Source organism: Trachypithecus francoisi, unplaced genomic scaffold, assembly GCF_009764315.1.
Source record: "Trachypithecus francoisi isolate TF-2019V2 unplaced genomic scaffold, Tfra_2.0 Lachesis_group9, whole genome shotgun sequence".
NCBI lineage: Eukaryota > Metazoa > Chordata > Mammalia > Primates > Cercopithecidae > Trachypithecus > Trachypithecus francoisi.
The window spans coordinates 13858614-13875518 of NW_022681474.1; the positions used below are offsets into that span (position 1 = coordinate 13858614).

General features: G+C 54.6%; 1 protein-coding gene across 1 annotated transcript in view; it reads left to right on the forward strand.

Annotated features, from left to right (window-relative positions):
- LOC117082807 (SH3 domain and tetratricopeptide repeat-containing protein 1-like) overlaps positions 1–8772 on the forward strand; it is a 37341-nt gene extending 28569 nt beyond the window's left edge. The window contains 8 exon segments of the mRNA XM_033209800.1: positions 214–341; positions 343–395; positions 1544–1691; positions 3135–3257; positions 4063–4219; positions 5278–5471; positions 8374–8439; positions 8441–8772. Of these exon segments, the coding sequence (XP_033065691.1) occupies positions 214–341; positions 343–395; positions 1544–1691; positions 3135–3257; positions 4063–4219; positions 5278–5471; positions 8374–8439; positions 8441–8728 (1157 nt within the window). The 3' untranslated portion in view covers positions 8729–8772.
- Positions 8773–16905: the final 8133 nt, after the last annotated feature.

A 16905-nucleotide genomic window follows, 5' to 3' on the forward strand; every position in this document is an offset into this window, starting at 1 on the left:
ATGAGCATCTGCACCAAGCTGTGCCCATGTCACGGTGTGCTTGGTGTCTGTCCTTGTACAGGTACGTGGCCTGTTTGAGCTCAGGCTCCCCGCCTATGGGGCCCAGATTCACAGAGGTGTGAAAGAGACAAGCACAGCGCAGGTGCCTCCGAGCCCAGCCAGCCTCGCTTCGATGCTGGGAGGCTGATGTCTTCCATTTTGTCTTCTGCCCAGGCCAGCTGCGGGCTGTCCAGTGGCTGTGCTACTTCTACAGCATTGTCATGCCCAGCGAGGCCCAGTGTGTCATCTACCATGAGTTCCAGCTCTCCCTGGCCCACAAGGTGGCTGACAAGGTGCTGGAGGGGGCAGCTCCTGGAGACCATCCGTCAGCTCTACCTGTCCCTGGGCACCGAGCGGTGAGGGCTGGCTTTGCAGTGGTGGGGCTGTGGAGGGGGCACAGGGAAGCTGGTCCAGGGCCCCATCAGCCCCTTTCCTTTGGATAATTTGGTTCCTTGGCATCAGATGCTTTGAGCTGGTGGGTCTGGGGTCGTCCCAGGGCTGCTGCTGGCTCGTGAGTCCCAGCTTAAGCCTCGCTTTTTGGGTCAAAGGTCATCTCAACCCCAGCAGAGGCAGTACATGCACTCTGGGCTGTTCTTCCTACTATGGTGGCTTTTGTCAGCTTGCCCCGAGTCTTCCCTCCTGGCCTTCATCTGTCCCCTTAAATGTGACCACAGCAGCCACCTGTGGCTTCTCTCCCACAGAAGACAGAGCCAATTGTGTCACCTGCTTCCCTGGGACAGGGTTTCAAGGTCTCACGTCCCATATGTGGCCCACTCGGCTTCCCCTGAGCATCCTGACCTGGTGGGGTAACCATGGCCCTGGCCACCCCACCCACAGGGCCTGGTGACATTGCTGCAGTCACAGCCCCTCGAGTGTCGGACTTACTGAGAGAGCAGGGAAGGAGCCAGATTCCATGGGGACCCGGGAGACTGGCTCCAGTCTTGGCCTCAGGTTCACAGAAGGAAAATGGGCCAGTGTGCTGGAGCCATGCTTCTCAAAGTGTAGTCCCTGGACCAGCAGAGCAGCATCTATATCACCTAGGAGCTTGTGGCAAGTGGGAGTTCTGGGGCACCCCAGGCCTGTGGAGCCGGAAGCTCTGGGGGCAGGGCCAGCAAGCTATACAGACAGGCCTCCGAGTGACTGCGATGCCTGCACACCTTGAGAACCATCGGCCTAGATAGCCTCTGAACACTAACGGCTCCTGGTGCATCTGGAGAAGACACAGGCCATGTCTGGGAGGCAGGGGAGATGGACTGGCACACTCCTTCTGCCACAGGGCAGCATGATGCTCGATTCCCTCAGAAGGATGTCCTTAATCTTTTCCATGCCATGTGTGTTCACCCTGGCCCTCCCAGCAGCCTGGGAAGGGCAGAACACTGCACACACAAGAGGGCCGTTCGCAGTCCCCACATTCCAGATTCATCTGTCACCAGACCCACGGGAGGAGGCAGACTGGTTCCAGGAGAATGAGAGCCCTTGTTCTGACACCTGTATCTGATTCCAGGACCTACAGATCCACTCTGGACTACACCAAACGAAGTCTGGGGGTTTTCATTGACCTCCAGAAGAAAGAGGAGGCGCATGCCTGGCTGCAAGCTGGGAAGATCTACTACATCCTGCGGCAGAGCGAGATGGTGGACCTGTACATCCAGGTGAGTGGCAAGGGAGGCAGGAGGGCCCCTGTGCTGTTCACTCTGTCCATCCACCCATCCGTTCATCCTTCCATCATCTATCTGTTTACCTGTTCATCCTTCCATCCATCCATCCATCCATTCTTCCATCGTCTTCCCATACACCTGTGGGTCCTTCCATCCATCCATCCATCCATCATTCATCCATCCTCCCATGATCCATCCCCTCACCTCCTGTTCATCCTTCCATCCATCCATCTCTCCATCCACCCACTTATCCATCCATCATCCATCCATCATTCATACATCCTTTTATCATCCAACCATCTTTCTATTATCCATCCACTCACCTCCTGTTCATCCTTCCATCCGTCCATCATACATCCATCCTTTCACCCATCATCCATCATTCAGCCATCCACCCACCAATCTACCTAGTAATCCATCCCTCCATTCATCTGTCTGTCCATTTGTTTATCCATACATTGGTCTATCCACCATCTACCCATCCATATGTACATACATCATCTACCCTCCACCCATCCATATATACAGACATACATCATTCCAACCACCCATCCACCCATCCTTCCATCCATCTCTCCATCCATCCATTTGAGCATTCATCTATCCACACACCCATCCATCCATCCATGTGTCTATACATCTGCTCATCCATTCATCCATCCATCTAGTCATTCCTAAGCCACTGCTGAGCACCTGTTGTGTGCCTTTTCCCTCCCTCCAACTGGTTCCCTCACATCCTCCCCCAGTGGCCAGCATCTTCTCCCTGAGGGCAGAGGTGTGGCCCCTCACAGTGCCTAGCACCTGCTGGTATACAGCTCATGCTAAAACAATGTGACCACTCAGTTAACACACAGAAGAACGTGCTCCAAGCGACACGTGGCACATCTCCTTACAAAATGAATCTATCATAGCGGCTGCTTTCAGAGTCTTTCCCAAACACAGTGTGATCTGGAACAAATTGTGAAGCCCACGAGCCTGGTGAAGCTTTCATTATTGAGCACCTGCTGTATACCTCCTTGAGCTGAGGAGAAGGATCAAGAGCTCATGGCCAAGAGGGGACCAAGCCCACCCACAAACACTGTTGATGTGTGGCCCTGAGCTGCGGCAGGGATGTGGCAACGCAGAAAGGAACCAGATGATGGGCTCCCAGCAATCTGGGGGCCACGGAGACTGTTTGAGTCCAGGGGGGGTGGGCTAGGGCTATCCCTGGTGGTAGGATTCACAGGTGTCGGGCTCCTGGGCTGCAGCTGCTCAGTCACCTCCTGGTACTCAAGTGTATCAGTTCATTGTCCTCATGCCAGGGGTGGGGCAGCCCTAATGCACAGGTCTGAAAAATGCTCAGGTGTACCTGCAGTGTGTGAGAGGAAGGAGGCTGGCGAAGGTGGGTGTGGCCACCTCGCCAGGTGTGGGTCTTGAGGGAACTTCTGCTCCTTTCAGGTGGCACAGACTGTGGTCCTGTACACAGGTGACTCCAACCTGGGGCTGGAGCCGTTTGAGGCAGCTGGAGACATCTTCTTCAATGGGGCCTGGGAGCGGGAGGAAGCCGTGTCCTTCTACCGGGTGAGCTGGCCTGTGGGCTGATGTGGGTGGGCCTCAGGGGGGCACCTGGAGGGCTGAGGCACAGGTGTGGCAGGGCAGAGGCCTCCCACCTGGAGGGAGGGCCACCCATGCACATGCTTCGTTTCCCAGTGGTCTCACCGGGAATGATATTGACCGTGCCCCTGCCCGGGACAAACGCTTGGGCTGTGGACGTGGCAATGGCTCTACCCTTGCCTAGTTGTCTCACCGGGAATGATACTGACCGTGCCCCTGCCCGGGACAAACGCTCGGGTCTGGACGTGACAGTGGCTCTACCCTTGCACCTGATGATCTCAAGCAACCATGAGTGGGAAGTCCTGTCCCCATCTTCCAGATGAGGAAGCTGAGGCTCAAGAGAGGCACAGGGACATGTCAGAGGACACACAGCATGTCAGTGGGAGGCCTAGGGCCAGGGCCCAAGTCTGCCTGCACCCCGAAGCGGGGACGGCTTCTCCCTTCCTCTGAGCTCACGGTGTGGCTCAGCCCTGAGCACAGATAAATGTGTTTTTAGAGCAGAGAGGAGTGCTGGCTCCCCCCAGTCAGACCCCCGGTGCCCCGGTGGGAGAGGCTGGTCTGAGGCTGCCAGGTGTAGCTGGATGGGCCTCAGATGACTCTTCAGCCCCCAACATGGATGTCTGAACTGTGCGTTATCCCAGAGCACAGAGCTCTGCGGGGATGCAGGGGTAACTGGGGTGTGGGATGCTCCAAGCACATGTTTGAGCTCTGAGGAAGGCGCTGGGCAAGGTGGGTGCTGCGGGAAGCCTGACCCCACCTGCCTGTGTGGTAGGACCGGGCCCTGCCCCTGCCAGTGACTATGGGCAACCGCAAGGCGGAGCCGCAGCTGCAGCTGTGCAACAAGCTGGTGGCAATGCTGGCCATGCTGGAGGAGCCCCAGGAGGGCTTGGAGGTTGCCCACATGGCCCTAGCACTCAGCATCACTCTGGGTAAGTCCCCTGAGTCCCCGCCCTGCCAGGATCCACACTTTGCCAGAGCCCAGCCCCCAGGTCTGTAGGACAGGAGCTGAAACAGCTGCTGGATTTTCCTGGTCTCCTGTCCAGGCAGGCAGAGCTGCCCAGCTGGATTCCCCGTCCGGCCATGCGGCACAGCCCAAGGTCTCTCACGCAGTGCTGAGCTCTGTTTCCTCTGTTTCTTCCCTCTGCTGACCACAAGGGCCACCCAGTGTGCCCTCTGCCTTCCAGACATGCCAGGCATCTCGGTCCCTGGAGGTGCCAGGCTGAGTGGCACATTCCCTTTGTCTTGTGCTCTTCCCACCCTCATCAACCACACAACTCTCTGGCTGATGAAATCCCAGTTCCCCTTCCAGCAGCCTGCCCCTTAAGGCCAGGCATCCCCTGGTGCTGTGCCAGGTCGTCTGTCCTCCTCCAGAGACAGGGAACCCTGGGAGGGCCACATGCCCCAACGCCTTGTGCCTTGGGGCCCAGTACACAGTAGGTGTGCAGCTGTGTGGGAATGTATTGAATGCAGGCTCCACAGCACTCACCCTGAAAAGGGGAGGACATCAGAGACAGCCTAGGTGGGTTTGTGCATCTGTGGGGGGACCTGGAGCTCAGGCATGTGGTGACTCCCCAAAGTAAGGGGCTCTGATCGTGACACACCCAGGAGGAGTCGGATGTCACGTCTGTGGGCTGCATGGAGCCGGGGTTCCCAGGAGCACCTGGACTGCATGGGTTTTGGGCTCCCCTGGTTAAAACCAGTCAACAAAGGCAGGTGGCTATGTGTAGGCACAGAGCTGGGCCATCCAAGTCCGATTTTGCCACAGCCTCACAGTAGACAGGGGCAAGCCTTATTAGTCCTGCTTTGCAGATGGGAAAGTGAGTCTGGGAACCCAGAAGGGACTGGCCAGAGCTGCCCAAGTGACCACAGGTGCCTGGAGGCAAGCCAGGTGCTGCCCGGAGTCTGCATACCTGCTCCTGAGGGGCCTGTGCCCTGACTGCCCCAGGGAGCCACGTCCTCACACCAGCCCCTTTGGCCTGCACCCCAGGGGACCGGCTGAATGAGCGCTTGGCCTACTACCGGCTGGCCTCCCTGAACCACCGGCTGGGCCATGGCAAGCTGGCGGAGCACTTCTACTTCAAGGCTCTGTAGCTCTGCAACTCGCTGCTGGAGTTCGACGAGGAGACCCTCTACTACGTGAAGGTGTACCTGGTGCTCGGTGACATCTTCTACGACCTGAAGGTCAGTGGGAAGGGGCAGGGCTGAAGGTGGGTGGGGAGGGGCAGGGCTCGGGGTGTTTCCAGCCCCCTTGGAGTGGGATCTCCACCCAGACCCCAGGGGCCTGGGATCCAGCCTTCCTTAGGAATGGCCCAGTGGCCTCCCTGGAGCTCTGCATGTGGCTGGAGGAGCCCGCAAGTTTTGCAGATACAACCCAGCTCCCAAGCTGGCCAGGCCCCACCCTCAAGAACTCAGTCTCAGCCAAGGAGGCTGACACATGAGCGGACAATGGTGGCCTCTGGGTAAAGAAGGGGGATTGTAGTCAGGGGGGCCCTCCTGGAGGAGGTGACACCAAACTGATTCTTGACAGTCAAGCGTCAAGTTGCATTTAACAAAGAAAACAGGGTCGGGAGAAGGACATTTTGGAGGACAGCATCATCCTCATATTGAATCCACATTGCAAGATCCAACCCAAATCCCAGTGCCTCTTCTAGGAAGCCTGCCCAGGGTGCCAGCCTGCACTGAGCAACTCCTTCCTGGAGTCCCGAGACACCTTGAATCTTCACATCACCCAGGAAGGGTGGGGTGGGACTGGTGTCTTACCATCGGGTTCACAGACAGGAGAACCCCAGCTCACGGCAGGTGCAGTGGGGCGGGGCCCCAGCCAGCCAGGCTGAGACCTTGCTGGGTCAGGTCTGTCTCGAGGGGAGGTGCTGTGCTCCCTCCGCCCCCAGTCCTGCAGGGGTGGAGAGCTGGGATTGGCAGACTCAGACCTGGGGTGTCTCCACCCCTCTGCCCAGCAGGCACTCGCCCCTCCTCAGCATCGCACTGGCACCACGACAGTACTCCTTATGGGCTGAGGGGCCAGGGCGCTCCAGTCCTGGGACCGAGATCTTGGGGGCCTTAGAACAACATGAGGAGCTGGGGCAGCCCTAAGACCCCACCCCGTATCCCTCACCACAGGCCTGGGCTGCCCGGGAGGCCCCCGCCCGGTGCTGGCGACACCTGGTGGTCAGAAGCGGTCCCTGTGGCCCTGTGGCCTCCCAAGTCCCAGCCAGACAGGGAGGTGCCAGGTGTCGGGCCCAGAGGGACGCTGCTCACCGCTGAGGGGCTTGCCTGGGACCCAGGGGATGGGCCTCCCAGAAGTGGCCCTTTATCTCTCTTGGTCAAGCCTGCCGCCCACTCCACCTGCCCAGGAGGAAGGAAACGGCCAAGTAGTACCTGAGAGGCCAAAGTCCATGGTTGGGGTCGAGGGGCAGAGGCCTCCTTCACCTCCTTCCAGTGCACAGCCCTCTGGGCCTCATCGTGACGGTGCTGTCAGCCCAGGCCAGCTTCCCACAGGGAGGCCCCCTCGGAATTCCCCAAGGGCGGCTGTCTTTCCAAGGCCACACCCTCCTCCTTATACAGGAGGCTCTGGACCCGGGGCCCAGAGGAGTGGGAGAGAAAGCTGGGCTGGATGGCGCCTGAAAGGCTGGCAGAGAGGCAGGGGTAAATGGGCATCCTTGCCAATTGCCTCTAAAATGCGGTCCCCTTTAGTCTACACATGAGAGGAGCCCTGGAATAGGGTGGATTAGGTGTCTCCTAGCTCAGCCTGCCACTCACTAGCTGCTGCACACACTACAGGCACATGGAAACGCACACGCAAATGCACACAGGCGCACGCACATACAGGCGCACACACACGCACACTCAGGCACACAAACACAGGCACACACACAGGCACAGGTGCACACACAACCACATACACAGGTACACATGCACATGCACAGGCACACACAGGCGTGCACACAGGCACACAACCACGCACAGGCACACACAGGCACACATGCACACAGGCACACAACCACGCACACACACAGGCACACGCAGAGACATGCTTTGGCTGGCTCCTTCCTGTTTAGTTAGGATGCCGCCACGCCTTCAGAATGCCCTTGCCTCCCACCCCCGGCTGAGTCAGGGGCCTCCTGGGCCCCCCACAGGCTCCTGGGCTTCCCTCTGCCACAGCCCGGGCCACCTTTGTGGTCAGTGTTCAGTCCCAGGTCCCTCAGACTGGGAGCAAGGATGTTAGGCTCAGCCATGCACCCAGCACAGAGTCCAGTGTTTGGCTGGGCTGGGGGGCATTAGATGAGCAGTGGCGGTGACTCTGGGTCTTCTCACGCCCCTGCTCTGTGTGTGGGGTGGGGCAGTGCGGGAATGGACTGCTGCATCTTGGACTTTGTCCTTGGCCCTGGGAGCCATCTTGAGATGGTAAAGAGGGACAGGCCAGGCCTGGGTCTTAGAGAGGTCCCTTGGCTGTCCCCCATGTGGAGGAGGCGCCTGGGGAGAAGCCGGGGGGGAGATGGGAGGGTCAAGGTGGAGGTCTAGGAGGCAGCATCCCAACCCAGGGATGGTGAGTTTGACCCAAAGATGCATTGAAAATGGGAGTGGATGTCTGGGGAGTTGCACTCCATCAATATTTCAGGGAACATTGCCAGGGAGGACACCTGTGAGATGGTTTTGTACCTGGCCTGGCCTGTGGAGGGCCTGGAAATGGTCAGCATGGACAAGAGCCAGAGGGGAGCCTGGGTCACTCAATGCTGTGCCCCTGCTGTGGCTTGGAGCCATGGGTCCTGCATGGAACTCTCAGAGCAGGCAGGATCTGCCCTGACCTCAGCCCATGGGGAAAGCAGCCACTGCCTGCAGAGACGGTGGGACTGGGGCAAGAGGCTTGGGGTGAGTGGAGCATAGGGATAGTCAGGAAGGCTTGCAGGGGTTTCAGGGTTGTCCCCAACTCCTGCAGCTGAGACCACAGCAGTGTCACAGGCTTCGGGGCTCATGGGGTGAGCCAGCATTGGCTGGACATGTGGAATGACCTGGAGATAGGAACAGCCTCTGGGAAGACAGGCTCCGAGTTCTCCTTTTGCTGAGCATGGCCTGTCCCCTTCAGGAACGATTTGATGCAGCTGGATACTACCAGCTGGCACTGGCAGCTGCCGTGGACCTGGGCAACAGGAAAGGCACAGCTGAAGACCTACACGCGGCCGGCCACCATCTCCCACAACTTCCTCCTGGACCGCGAGAAGTCGCTCTTCTTCTACCAGAAGGCCAGGACCTTCGCCATAGTGCTCAATGTCTGCAGGGTCAACCTGCCTCCTCTGCCACTCTGAGGGTGGGCCCCCTGGTTGGCCCCAGCCACCCTCGCTGAGGACAGCATCCAAGGGAGTGGGTTTTGTGCAAGGAGGATGGTCTCCTGCCTCTCCTGGTGTCTCCCGTGGCTCATTTTCTGGGAAATGGAGGCATGAAAGCAGGGTTCAAATAGCAATAAATGTTCTTTTGCAATAACATACTGAAGTCCCCATGGCATCCTTCCCTGTGTGCTTCCTGGGCTGTGTCTAGGGGCCAGCTCCTTCCCTGGTGGCAGCCCTCTGTTCTTGGGGACGAGAAGGACCCTGAGTCCAACAGACCTGGGCCAGGTCACCATGAGCCTCGATTTCCTTGGCGGACAGAGGGGAGATGGTGGTAGAACTCCCTGGGCAGCTCCCTGTTCTCCCTGCTCAGAGCTTTTGCTGTAGGTCTGGTGCTGCCCTTGCCTTTATCCTTCAGGCCACTGTGCCCGGATTTGGGGGCTGCTAGTGCCCCTGTTCACCATTGAAGAAACAGAGGCACAGAGAGGTTAGGTGTCTCGCCCACCATCACACAGCAGGTAGGGGCGGAGACACAGAGCCCAGTACACTGACCACCACACCACCCTGCCAGCTTGCTGCCAGGAAGGTGTCCCCCATTAGGACCCAAGGTCAGCTCCTGGACCTCTCTTGTGGTGTCAGGAGAGCCACAGGCCAGTGAGGGTGGCCCCGGGAATCCCTCACTCAGTGTCCTCTGCTCCCAGATTTGGTTGGGCCGAGCCTGGCCAGTCCCACCTCTGGCCACCGGTCAGTCCTGCGGGAAGTGAGATGCAGGGATCTCCGCCTGTGTAGACACTGCTACCCAGTATTGAAAGCCTTATCTGGGCTGCCCCGTATGCCGTCCCCACAGGCCCCCTCCCCTTCCGGCCCCTGGCCCTCATCCCAGTCCCTAGAATCTCTTGGCCCCAGGGAACACAGCTCACACAGTCATTTTGTCAGTTTATGGCAAGCAAACTGAGTTTCAGAGACTGTGGATGTCCCACGTGATTCTCACATACACCGCAGTCTCCCAGGCCCCCTTGTAAATACTTTAAATGAGGTGACTTTCACATCACGTGTAATTAACTATTTCAACGCCAATAATGTGGTGGCATTTGTGCACTCACAGTCCTGTGCAACCACTCACGCCATCTAGTTTCAAAACGTATTCATCTCCCCAGAAGAAACCTGCCATCCTCACTAAGCTGTTACCCCTCCTTGGTATCCCCCAAGCCCCTCGTTTAATGGAAGGGGAAACTGAGGCCCGGAGAGAGACTTGCCAGTGGGTGGAGCTCTGATAATAAGGAATCAGGCACTCCTCTGCTGCTTCAGTCCTGGGTTGGTTTTCGACCCAGCAGAGGTGACAGATCCAGGAGGTTCTGGGAGCGCCACAGGTGTCACTGGTTCAGTCCTGGGTTGGTCTTCCACCCAGCAGAGGTGACAGAGTCAGGACGTTCTGGGACCCCTTGCTTGCAGCCAGAGCCCTGCCCCGAGCTTCCCCACCAGGGGGCAGCAGAGAGCTTTCCAGAACCGGCCAGGGCGCTGGCGGGAAGCAGCGGGTCAGAGCTGCTGACAAACCTCACGTGGACCCCAGATCGCTGTCTCCGTGGGTTGGGCTTGGGAACTGGAGAGAAGCCCGCATGATTGGAAACGTAAAGACAGCACGGCCTGGCTGGAGGAGCGGGAAGCGCCCTCATGTTCAATGAGAACACAGATCTCCTGCCCGCTGGGCCGGGCATGCAGCCACTCTTCTCGGGGTGGAGTCCGCAGGTCCGGGTTGCTCTCGGCCCCCTACCTGCCTCAGAGTCCGGGGGGCTTTGGAACTGTGCCTCCCCATCTCCACCCACCCTGGCTGGTGCCATGAGGGGACTGGATCCTGGGATCCTGTTCCTCTTGGGCAGCAGAGACTGGGGGACCAGAGGAGATGATGGGTCTTCAAGCCCCACATTCAAACCCCAGCCCACCACGCACAGTCTGGGTGTTCGGGGTGAGGGAGTTGATGTCTCTGAGCCCCAGTTTTGTCAACACTAAAATGAGGCTGACATACTGGGGCAGAGTGCCAGCCTCAGGGCTAACAGAGGCCTGTTTCCTACTAACCATACCTCTTACTCCTAGGAACAGCTCCAACAAGCACACACTAGGGAACACTCAACCCAGGCCAACTTGTCAGAGGCACGTGAGCCAGAGCGACTCCATCTTGAATGGAGGCTGGGTAAAGGGAGGCTGAGACCTGCTGGGCCGCCTTCCCAGGAGGCTAGGCATTCTTAGTCACAGGATGAGATAGGAGGTCGGCACAAGATACAGCTCATAAAGACCTTGCTGATAAAGCAGGTTGCAGTAAAGAAGCCGGGCAAAGCCCACCAAACCCAAGATGGCCCACGAGAGTGACCTGTGATTGTCCTCACGGCTCATTATGTGCTAATTATAATGCATCAGCTGCTACAAGACACTCCCACCAGCGCCAAGACAGTTTACAGGTGCCATGGCAACATCTGGAGGTTCGCTACATGGTCTCAGAAGGGAGGGCAGAAACTCTCAGTTCTGGGAATTGCCCACCTCTTTCCTGGAACACTCTTGAATCGTACAAACCTTGTTTAGCGTATGATCAAGAAATAACCATGAAAATGGGCAACCAGCAGCCTTTGGGGCCACTCTGCCTATGGAGCAGCCATTCTTTTTTTTTCTTTCTTTCTTTTTTTTGAGATGGAGTCTCGCTCTGTTGGCCGAACTGGAATGCAGTGGCGTGATCTTGGCTCACTACAACGTCCATCTCCTGGGTTCAAGCGATTCTCCTGCCTCAGCCTTCCTAGTAGCTAGAATTACAGGCACCTGCCACCACACCAAGTTAATTTTTTGTATTTTAGTGGAGATAGGGTTTTGCCATGTTGGACCAGGCTGGTCTTGAACTTCTCACCTCAGGTGATCCACCTGCCTCAGCATCCCAAAGTTATAGGATTACAGGAGTGAGCCACTGCACCCGGCCAGAGTAGCCATTCTTTTATTCCTTTTCTTTCCTAATAAACTTGCTTTCACTTGATGGACTCGCCCCAAATTCTTTCTTCTGTGAGATCCAAGAAACCTCTCTTAGGGTCTGGATTGGAACCCCTTTCCAGTAACAAACTTGCTTAACCTCTCAGACCCTTCCTCTCTTCATCTGTAACCAAAGACAAAGCCTCCCCCGAGGTTCCAAAACTGTGGAGAGAACGCATGGGAAACGAGGGGCACAGAGTTGGTGTGCGGAACCAATATCACAGACTGGGTGTCAAGCCACTGTCATACTGGAAGTAATATCATGCTCTCCCCACAAGTTATGAGGAACAATATCACAGGGGTGTGTGTACCTTCTCCGGTACTGGGAGTAGTATCATCATCTCTTCCTTTAGATGACAGGAACAATATCACAGTGTGGGTGTACACCCCGTGTGTTTTTGGAAGCAATGTCATTCTCTCTTCTTCTAGGTTTTACGATTCATATCACAGGCGGGGTGTACACCCCTTGTTATATTGGATGGAGTCTCATCCTCTTTCAACCTGTATCTTTAGAACAATATCCCATGGGGTTTGTATATCTCTTCAATATTGGTAGTAATACCATCTTCTCCTTTCCTGGATATAAGAAACAATATCACAGGAGGGGTGTACACCCCTTGCAATGTTGGTAGTAATATCACCTCTCCCCTGTGTTTATTAAGGACAAAATCACAGGGTGGCTGTATGGTTCCTACTTTATCGGAAGTAATATCATCCATTCACCCCCTGGATATCAGGAACCATATCACAGAAGAGCTGTCCACCCCCTTCGATACTGTCAGCCATGTCACCTTCTTCCCGCCTGGATATTAGGAACGATACCCCGGGGTTGGAGGCGGTGTACACCCACTGCGATATCGAAAATGAAATCAGCCTCTTTCCCGCTGGATATTAGGAACTATATCACAGGTGTGTGTGCACCTTCTGGGATATTGGGAGTACTATCAGCCTCCACTGTGCTGCATATTAGGAACAATATACAGGGAGCAGGGTAGTTACACCCCCTGTGATATTGAGAGCAATATTCTTCTCTTTCCCCTGTACATTAGGTCTGTACACCTTCCGCGATAATGAGATTCATGTTATCCTCTCCCCCACTGAATGTCAAAAATAATATCATAGAAGGGTGTACACCCCCTGCGATATGGCCAGTAATGTCATCGCCTCTACCTTTGGATACTAGGAACAACATCACAGAGGGTGTGACACTGCCCCGCGATATTGGGCATAATGTTATCCTCTCTTCCCCTGGATATTAGGAATGATATCCTTGGTGGTGGAGGTGGAGTACATTAAGAACAACATCACTGGGTGGGTGTACACTCCCTGCGATATTGGGTGTAGTATCATCCTCTCTTCCCTAGGATATTAAGAACAATATCACATGAGGGGTGTACAACCACAGCCCCTGCGTTATTGGGAGTAATAGCGTCTTCTCCCACTCTCGATATAAGAAAAAATATCCCAGAGTTTGCGTACATCCCTTGCGATATTGGGCATATAGTCATCGTCTCCCAACGTGGATATTGGGGGTTGTGTCCCAGGGGGGTGTACACTTTCTTCGATATTGGGAGTAATATCATCCTTTCCCCTCAGGATCGTAGGCAAAATATTGAAGGGGTTTTACAACTCGTGCGATATGGGCAGTAATATCATCCTCTCCCCACCTGTATGTTAGGAACTACATCCCGGGTGGCTGTACACTTCTTGCCATATTGGGAGTCTTATCATCCTCTCCCATCTTGGATATAAAGAAAAATATTACAAAGGATGTGTACACCGGCTGAGATATTGAGAGTAATATTATGCTCTCCCCTTTGGGATATTAGGAACAATATTGCAGGAGGTGTGTACAACCCCTGCGATACTGGGAGTAATATCATCCTCTCCCCCTGAATATAAGAAACATTATCACAGGAGGATGAAACCCCCCCGTGATATTGGGAGTCATATCATGTTATTCGGAACAATAGCACAGTGGGCATATAAAACCTCTGCCATATTGCCACTAGTATCATCGTCTCCCTCCCAGGATATAAGGAACAATATCACAAGGGGGTGTACACCCCTGCGATATTGGAGGTAATATCTTCCTCTCCCCGGCTATTAGTAATATCTTCCTCTCCCCGGCTGGATGTTAGGGAAAAAACACAGTGGAGGTCCACGCATCTTGCGATACTGAGAGTAATATCATCCTCTCGCACCCTGGATAGAAGGAACAAGATGATCAAAGGTAAGTACACACACTGCGGTAGTTTCAATAATGTCATCCTCTAACCCTGGCTATTAGGAATAACATCACAGAGGAGTGCACACTTTCTACAACATGGGGAGTAATATCATCTTCTCCCCGCCGGATATCAGGAACAAGTATATTATTAATATTAATAAATATAATAAAAATTAATAGTAATCACTGATATTAATAATGACAATCAAGATACTAAAGATACACACTGGTTAAAAATGATAATGATTAGTATTAATAATATTAACATTATTAATAATAAAATAGTGATATCAACAATTAATGTTACTTAATACTGAGGGATGCTGGCAATAAAATAATCATTAATGTTAAGAATTAATGATATTGATAAATGACATTAATATTAAAAATTAATTTTAGGCATCATCATCATTTATATAAAATAATTATTAATAATTAATGGTAAATTATTAATTGATAGTATTATTGATAATTAAATTCAATTCTTGATGTTTAATAATTAATTATATCACTGTTCCCTGAGCAATACACTGAAGGTGTACACCCCTCTGTGAAAGAGGTCATAATTTCCAGAGGGTGAGATGATAATACCCACAATATCCTAAACAGGCTGTGAGTCCACCATGACTCCCAATAGCCAAGGGGGGGAGAGGGGGTGGCTATTGGTCCCCACCTCGCGGGGGTTGCCTCACCCCCCTGCGAGGTGGCTCCCAATAGCCAAGGGGGGGAGAGGGACATCTCACGTCCAAAGGGATCCGCAGGTGCCTGCTGCGCGTGGAGTCCAAGCCCCTCCCAGAGCTCAGGACGAACCCAGTGTCCAGGCCCGGACCGTCACCAGCCAGGAGAGGCGTCCGGGGCACTTCCCAGCGATGGCCATGGGAAGTAACAACTCAGGCCCATCAGGAGCTTCCTCACTATGCGGGTGTTAGAAGTAGAGGCAGAGGTTCAGGTCTAGTGGCACAAACAGCAACGGGCCCCATGGAAATGCGGGCGTGGCCCCTCTATCCCAACAGCCTGCATGGCTGCTCCATTCTGCTCCCATCACACACGTCCCCCCACCAGCCAAGCCCCTTCTCCTTTTCCCCACTGGATTCATCAAATCAAACCTCACTGTCCTTGACAAATGTACCATTAATTTACTTACTGCCCAGGACAAAAGCACACTTCCAGTTAACATGACACCCCCGCTACGATAGAACAGCCTTAATTCAGACATGAAGCAGAGGAACAGGGGGAGGAGGGGTCGAGGGCCGTCCTGGAATTGGCAGCTGTTTTCTGGGGAAAGCCTCCGTCCCACCCGACCCCGACACTCGTGCCACACTGTCCCCATGGTGTCTGAAAACTCCATGAAGACAGGGTCACTCTGACCCCTTCACACTCACAACGCCAAAGAGGAGCAGGTGTTCAGGAAAAGTCTCCTGCTAGTGCTGAAGACAGGAATAATTCCTCGTGGTGCCCAGAATGTCAGGAGAAAACAAGGCACCATGTGGACACCTTCCAGGTGAATTCTGGAATGACTCTACCGAATGCCAGTCATCCTTTTTCAGAACAAAAGAAAATACCAGAAAACATGTATCGCGAGCAGAGAGATCGTCCCTTTGATGGCTTACAAACACACCTACGTTACACTGAATTTGTGTCAAGCCTCCCTCTCTGTGCTAATGTAAAAAGTCTCCTTTATTAACCAGTAGCCTTTTTCATCTGGTGCTTTTTAACAAGCAAGACGGTCCTGTAACACTCAGGCATTGTCGAAAATGTCAAATGGAAGCCTAGAATCCTCTTCCGTGCAGCTTCACTGCAAAGTATTTTGACATGAGCCAAATCATGCTATTCCTACATCTCCATAGGAAACTCAAGGCTTCATCAAGGAAACGCAGCATGATTTCTGCTAGGCACAGAAATTGGTGGGGTGGGCATGGGGTTGAGGGAACATTACATAGAAAGCACACCCCGATAATCACCTGCATGAGAGCCACACTGGCCGGCAAGCCCCGGTCGGCTCGGTCTCTGCACAATCACAGGGGTGAGGCCTGGAGGGCAGACACCTGGCACTGCTGACCACCCCAAGGTCGTGGCCTCTCCCCTTCTCTGCTGCCCATCAGTTCCAAGCTTCTGGCAACACCGCCTGCTGCCCCCACTGGCTGATCAACTCTTCGTGAAAAGCAAATGTTGCCAGGATAGCTTATGAGTACATTCGCCAGGAAAGCAGCTCCAATTGACGCTGAAACCCCGTTCTCACACCCCTGGCAGCTCCCTTGTCCCCGATGTGTACATGTTTGCAGCTCTGACCTTGCTCAGTGTCCACACAGGTTCTGTCTCCTGGAAAGCCTAATGCAGACTCAATGTTGAGTCAGAAATACACAAAGAGGGTGACGATTACGAACTGCCTGCCTGCCCCCCAAAACACAGGTTGAAATCCTCACCCTCCATGTGATGCTGTCAGGTGGTCTTTGGGAGGTGATGAGTTCCCGAGGCTGGAGACCCTTGAATGGGATTTGTGCCTCAGAAAGGGGCCCAGCAAATCCCTCAGCCTCCCATTGTGTCAGGGCCAGAGAGAAGGTGTGTGCCAACCAGGAAGGAGCCCACACCAGAACCCACCCGTGCGGCACCCTGATGCTGCCTTCCAGCCTCTAGAACTGTGAGAAACAAATTCCTGTTGTTCAGAAGCCACTCAGTCAATGGTGTTTCATTACAGCAGCCTGAGCTGCCTGAGAGGACGATGCTCACCGCCCTACAGAAATGACTACTCCCCTCTCCCAGAAAGAGGGGTTTAACTAAAATCCCTGTCTCTCCTCGCGGCCACCACAGATCTCACTGCCCCACCCTGTAAGCCAGCAGTTGCTAGGATTAAAGGAAACGGAGGATCATTTTAGACCATCCCCTCCATGTCAGTCTGAAGCCTGTAACTTTGCCCACTTCCACGGTGGCCACGTCACCGCATTACCCATGTCAGCTCTGTGTCTGCACTGGGTCCCAGGCTCTGCACAGACTCCTCTAGCTGCCCATCCAGCACAGCCATTTCCCCTTCTGCTTTGCAGGTTGTCCTTCGATATCGAAC